Source organism: Stegastes partitus, unplaced genomic scaffold, assembly GCF_000690725.1.
Source record: "Stegastes partitus isolate 25-593 unplaced genomic scaffold, Stegastes_partitus-1.0.2 Scaffold163, whole genome shotgun sequence".
Classification (NCBI taxonomy): Eukaryota; Metazoa; Chordata; class Actinopteri; family Pomacentridae; genus Stegastes; species Stegastes partitus.
Window position 1 is genome coordinate 260,632 of NW_007577894.1, and position 6,965 is coordinate 267,596.

General features: G+C 40.5%; 1 protein-coding gene across 1 annotated transcript in view; it reads right to left on the reverse strand.

Annotated features, from left to right (window-relative positions):
- Nucleotides 1-4,076, reverse strand: part of plek (pleckstrin) — a 9,648-nt gene extending 5,572 nt beyond the window's left edge. The window contains exon 1 of the mRNA XM_008279537.1: nt 3,935-4,076. Within this exon, the coding sequence (XP_008277759.1) occupies nt 3,935-3,976 (42 nt within the window). The 5' untranslated portion in view covers nt 3,977-4,076. The remainder of the gene's footprint in view (nt 1-3,934) is intronic.
- Between the last annotated feature and the right edge of the window lie 2,889 nt (nt 4,077-6,965).

The following is a 6,965-nucleotide window of genomic DNA, read 5'->3' on the forward strand; positions in this document are numbered from 1 at the left end:
GGCCTTTCCCCTCCTCTTCTACTAGATGACAACTACTATCGTGACGGCTTAATGCGCCGGCCATGCTGCTAATGGAGAAAAGGCTGCTCACAGAGACGAGTGACTTCAACCGAAAAGTAATAGAGAAGTTTGCAGAGCAGAAAGTGAGAAGAGCCGATTTTTTGTTCAAATAGCTCCAGACTGCATTTGTGACCTTTTTTTTTGAGAGTGTGTGAATTGATGAGCATGACGATCATGAAGCTGTATTAGTGTTGCTGTAACTGGCACAGGAGGCTGCTGTGATAACCACGGTGGTGGAAAGTAGAACTTTTATGACTTCGGTGTACCGCAGTAGTAACGCTTAAAGATAAGATATTCTCGTGAAAAACAGAGCGCACCTGCATTTAGATTAGATCAGATTAGATTAGATATAACTTTATTGATCCCTTTGGTAGGGTAGCTCAGGGAAATTGTTGCAGTTTTTCGACTCATAGGAAAGACAGCATGTAGAATACATGTAACTGGGTTTCATCTCAGACAAATCTGACGTTAGAACGCCCTAGTTTATTATTTTTAAAGTCATTTTTGGTCACACACCTGTCAGAGCACACCACAGCCACCCAGCAGCAGCTACCACAGCCTGCTATGTGGGGCGTTCAGGGAGCATCAGCAAATTGTGGCGTCTAAGAAGACGTTCAGTGAGTCATACGTTTTGCCTTTGAGCGGGTGGGAGGAAAATGAGAAAATGGGTCGTAGTGGTGGTACTAGTGAAAAAGTTAATCTGGAGCCCTGAATAGTGTTGTTTTCAATAAATATGTGGCCCTGTGGGAGGAAGCCGGAGAACCCAGCATCCTCCCACAGGACAAAAACATGTTGAGGTTCATTGGTGATTCTAAATTGTCCGTCAGTGTGAATGTGAGTGTGCTTGGTTGTCTGTCTCTAAGTGTAGCCCTGTGATAGACTGGTGACCTGTCCAGGGTGTCCCCTGCCTTTGCCCAAAGTCAGCTCCCCCCCCGCGACCCTAGTGAGGATTAAGCGGTGTATAGATAATGGATGGATGGATAATAATANACCGAAAAGTAATAGAGAAGTTTGCAGAGCAGAAAGTGAGAAGAGCCGATTTTTTGTTCAAATAGCTCCAGACTGCATTTGTGACCTTTTTTTTTTGAGAGTGTGTGAATTGATGAGCATGATGATCATGAAGCTGTATTAGTGTTGCTGTAACTGGCACAGGAGGCTGCTGTGATAACCACAGTGGTGGAAAGTAGAAGTTTTATGACTTCGGTGTACCGCAGTAGTTACGCTTAAAGATAAGATATTCTCGTGAAAAACGGAGCGCACCTGCATTTAGATTAGATCAGATTAGATTAGATATAACTTTTTGATCCCTTTGGTAGGGTAGCTCAGGGAAATTGTTGCTGTTTTTCTACTCATAGGAAAGACAGCCTGTAGAATACATGTAACTGGGTTTCATCTCAGACAAATCTGACGTTAGAACGCCCTAGTTTATTATTTTTAAAGTCATTTTTGGTCGCACACCTGTCAGAGCACACCACAGCCACCCAGCAGCAGCTACCACAGCCTGCTATGTGGGGCATTCAGGGAGCATAAGTAAATTGTAGCGTCTAAGAAGACGTTCAGTGAGTCATATGTTTTGCCTTTGACCAGGTGGGAGGAAAATGAGAAAGTGGGTCATAGTGGTGGTACTAGTGAAAAAGTTAATCTGGAGCCCTGAATAGTGTTGATTCCATTAAATATGTGGCCCTGTGGGAGGAAGCCGGAGAACCCAGCATCCTCCCACAGGCCAAAAACATGTTGAGGTTAATTGGTGATTCTAAATTGTCCGTCAGTGTGAATGTGAGTGCGCTTGGTTGTCTGTCTCTAAGTGTAGCTCTGTGATAGACTGGTGACCTGTCCAGGGTGTCTCCTGCCTTCACACTGAGTCAGCTGGGATAGACTCCAGCCCCCCCACGACCCTACTGAGGATTAAGCGGTGTATAGATAATGGATGGATGGATGTTGTGTGTTTTGAATTTGTACAGATCCTGTAAATATTGATGAAAGTTTGATGAATGATTTTGAAATTTAGTTATGGTCAGTCTTAATAATGTTAAATTAGATTATGATTAGAATATGCTCCAAAGGTAGAACAGTTTCATTCCTGTGCCTGATGTTACTCATATTCTAATTTCTGGTTAAAAATAAAAGGTCATCTGCAGACCGTACCTCCCCCACCAAAACCTTTAACCAGCCGCCACTGATCAGTATGTTTAAAACAAATATTGTACAAGTGTGGACACTCACTGGGATTTTGCTTAGTTTAAAGAAAATCTCATGAAAAGCCAAACCAACACATGTGTTGCTCAGCAGTACCACCTCTTTGCTAAATTCTAGTTTGTGGTTTGCTGCAAGTTCCGTTTTCATTGAAAAAAAAAAAAGGGAAAAAAAGTGTTTTTAGAAATATATAGTTTCATTTTCAATACGTGTACCACTAACTGTAGCAGTTCGGCACATTGATGTCATGATAAATTACATAATATCAGGTTTCAGCTACACAGGCAATACCTATGAATAGAATACGATGACTTCAGACTACAGGAACAGTATAGATTATCCTTATACGTCTATAATGATGAACATGCGGATGTTTAAAACTGAAACACCGTTGTTGGTTTTTGTTTGTCTATTTATAGAAGTAAACAGTCAACGGAAGAGGTTTTTGATGCTCAGCCATCTGTTTTTTTTTCCAGAGCCAGATGATTTAATGCTAGACCTTGATGGTTTCTTCTTTGACCCACTTTTTACCCTGAGTGCTACATTTCCTTTCATTTTTATTGGCACTCTCTTAGTAAATCAAAGAATGTACATAACCTCCCCATTAATCACGTCTTTGCATAATACTCTTTGTCTATGAGGAGGGAAGTTTTATGACCATGCCTTAGTCATCTTCAGGTGTGACCATTAGGCACAGATGTGGCTATTTATAGCAACCACACTGTCATCCCATTTTCCACAGGATAAAACACTTCAGCCAGGATACATCAATCATCATCCAACAAAATGAAGGCAATCAATAATGATTTAGTTACTGTCAAGCACGTTTATGCAGAGTTTAAGTGCTTTACAATAAGAAGAAGAAGAAAAAAAGAAGAACATTCAGTATACAAAGGATAATAAAGTCATGCAAACTGAGTATGGAACAGAAATTCAGTTAAACTGTAGTTCATAAATGTGGCTTTGATTGGCACGCTCGGTGTGTGAAAGGCATAAAGTCACACCTCGCTCAGTCTGAAACAAAAGGTGTGTGCATGGGTGAACGCATGAATAAAAATTAAATTGCATACAGGAACTTAGTTGTGAACTTTGCGCCCACGCACCACTAAGATGTTTGATCCCGGCTGTTGGAACTTGTTAAGTTCTGTTTTTTTTCACCGGATTTCACGAAATGTTCATGTCATGTTGCAAAGGGACTGTGTGTGTTTCAGGTCACGCCGTTCTTAGACTCTCTCTCAAAGTTGAAAATCAGTTTGTCTGCTGAATAAGTCGACACGCATTGCATGTTTTATTGCTCTGAGCAGAAGTAGGAACTTGAGTTTCTGTTGCAACCGTAGAACAGAAGTTTGTAGTCGTGTGTTGTGGAGCAACTTTCGAGTGACGTGCACGGCTGTTCCTCTACGTGCTGGTTTGATGTAGGACAACAGTGCTGTTTGTTTTATGATATGCTCGTTTATTCAGTGACTTAAACTTGCTATGCTTTTAATTAGAAGTTAGCATTTTGTCTGTAATGTGACAGTTTATATAAAGCATGATCCTACAACGTCAAACCTCGAACCTCCAATTCACAATATCATGCAGCTGACGGTGATAAGTTTTGTTTTATTGTTATAAGTTAGACTGTATAAGAAGTTCAGCCTCTATAAATACCACAAGGTGGACAGTATATCCATATTCTTACCTTTTTCACCAAGTATCCCTCTCTGATCTCTTGCGGCTCCATTTCTCTGCTCTCTGCTGCCGTCGGTTGCAACTTGTCACTTTTTTTTTAGTGACTGTCAAAAATGTTTCCCGTCCAATATGCCAGCTCTCGCTCTCTCTGTCTCTATCTCGCTCTGCCTTTCTGTCAAAACCGCAAAGACACACAGAGAGAAGGAAGCAGGAAGTTGTGCTGTTGGGTGTGCGACAACCATGACTGGTCAACCAGCTTCCTCTTTTCTACGGTATTATTAGTTACCGCCGGTGCTCTGCCGATGTCTCAAGACATCAAAGTGTTAAATTAAAAGAGGTACTTTGGTTAGTTCTGATGAAACAGTGTAGTTCACGCGTTTTCGTTTGTGGTCAAACTATTTCAGTTAAACGTCTTAACCAATTTGAAAAACAGTTTGAGCTGGAAAAAACCCAGATGCAAATCACACACTATGTACATACATATAAATATATATATATATATATAAAACATAAACACACACACACACACACAGTAAATGTCCATCTATCTACTTTGTCTTTTCTATTTTTTACTGTTCTGTAAAATCTTGAGCGTTGTAGCTTTGTTCATAATTAGTATTGCAGTCTCACACTCTTGAAAACCTCTTGACCTATTGCATGCACCCATCTCTATATTTAGCAAGAACATGACCTATTATAAGCATATTTAACTCTCAAGGCACATCACAACTGCTGATGTCAGTTAGATTATGGGTGGATCTATATCTGGAAAATGGAGGTTCCTCTTTTTCTGATGGCCTTAAAGTACATTGTAGCTGTAATAGGGGAACAGGCTACATAACAACTGAAGGATGACATCTTTTTTTTTTTTTAACGGTCTTTTTAATTTATTATCTTAAAAATTTCATGTAAGAAAGCCGCCTCAGCAAGCGGCGCTCAGAAACGGAGCCATACAGAACATATTACACATACAACATAACACAGAATATAACATCTGTTTCCTAATCAAGTCCGTTCCAGCCCTAACTCTCCTGTCATTTAACTTTAGTTGCAACAGAATTCACCAGAATTCGCTCACGTCTTATTAGAAAATGTGTCATGGCATGTAAGTTTCACAAGCCGTAGTCATCTCGTGGCATGAAAGGAAGCCTTCATATCTGTGATGTCAGCTCTCATCATTATGGTGACCCAGCTGGATGCGCCAGCGGAATCACTCAAGATCCGACAATGAAACTGGCAGAGATCAAACGCCGGGTGCTGGGTGACAAAATGAAAGGATGCAGGTTTGAGATATTTCGGAAGGTCGGGGATTCAGTCGGTGCCTAAAGACGTTCATTACATTTTATTCCTTAAATGATTTAATACAACAGTTTTCTCATTCACCTGCATCGACATCTGTGCACAGAAACACACTTTGATACAACATCTGGGCGACAGCAGGGGTATTTCTACAAGACACAGTTGATAAGGTTCCTTCAAAACTTACTATAGCAATCAACAGGGATGAAAACCTTTTTGGAACATCAGTTAAAAAAGGTTTATTTTTGTGATGTAGTTAATGCACCTCTAGAGGGCACAGTAACTACATTTAACACCAAAAAATAGCTGAATTACATCAAGGAGGCATGTTGGATTGTGTTTAGGGATTCGATTAGAACTGAGAAATGATAGAGAACAAACTTACATGGATGTGATTACTTAACAGAAACACAATTGATGTTAGCTGAACACCTCCTGAGTGTTATTAGAAAAGGAGAAGTCACATGTGCTGCTGCTGATTGAACTATTTTGCAGAGGTTGGTTTCTTTGATTAGGCACATATACTGGTCTAAACAGAAGCTGATAGAGCTGTTAAACGCTGTCACATGTCAAATAATCCCTCAGTGGAAGAAGGTGTGAGACTAACTGCCTCGTTTTAATCAACCAGCATTTTTTTATGATGGCACCATACTATGAAATGTCACCTTCTGAGGATGATCTCACTCTTGTAAACACAGACGTTCCCCATGACCGTGACATTTATCAAAAAAAGGGACGCCAGCCATACTGTTGTCCGTCTACCTTGAATGATGCTTCCCTCTGCTATGAATAAACATCAAGAAGGCTGGTGTTTATGGGTTTATTGATGAATCTTGGGGCGGTCAGTTTCATTAACTGTCCACATGAGGGTCATCTCTCTGGGCTGGTGATTGAAAAGGGGTACAAAATGCTCGTTTCACAAAGGAAAATAAAAAAAGATGAAAGCTAAGAGGACACTACTAAACATTTGTAATGCCTTGTTTTAATCATAAAATGTCATTGAAAGCTTTAGGGGGGGGGAAAGCAACCCATTTAGTCTTAAAGAGCAACTACGGGAAAAGACACACATGCAGCGTAATGCAAAATCCATTATTATGAAGATGTAGTGTACATCCTGGGAATAGCTGGAAGAGGCAGATCTGTTACCGTGAAGTGTGAAGAGGAGACATGTAAGGTACTGTAAGCATGATGCAACTGAAGAAACGGGACAGACACCCCCCACTCCTCACCCCTAAAGAAAAAAAAAATTCTTGCACCGTCTCCCAATCGCACCAACCCCCTTTCCCCCCCACAACCTGAAACGCTCCAAGAACATCCATTGTAAAACACCTGGAGGGTCAGGAGGACTTATGTACATAATTTACCGTGACCATTATAATAAGGTGCTGCAAGTTTCTACATATACACGACTGAAAAATTGAAAAATGCTCCATCCAGCTTCCTGGTGAGTCAGTGGTTTGTGCCACGTGCGCCATGTGGTGAAATATAACCCAGAGTTTTTTGTTGCATTACGCCCACACATTTCTCACATTCTTTGTTGTAAAATATGTGAAACTTTCACAGTTTGAAGCGAAAGGTTAAACTTTTCTTCAGAGCCCAAAGACTAAATCGTATAGCCATTTGTTACTCCCACTGAATCTATTAGTTAGAACAATAGATCTTTTTATTGAACTGCTTTTGAATATTTACATTTCCTTGTCCTGGTCTGCTGTAAGCAAGTGTTGTAGTTTTTTATAGCAATA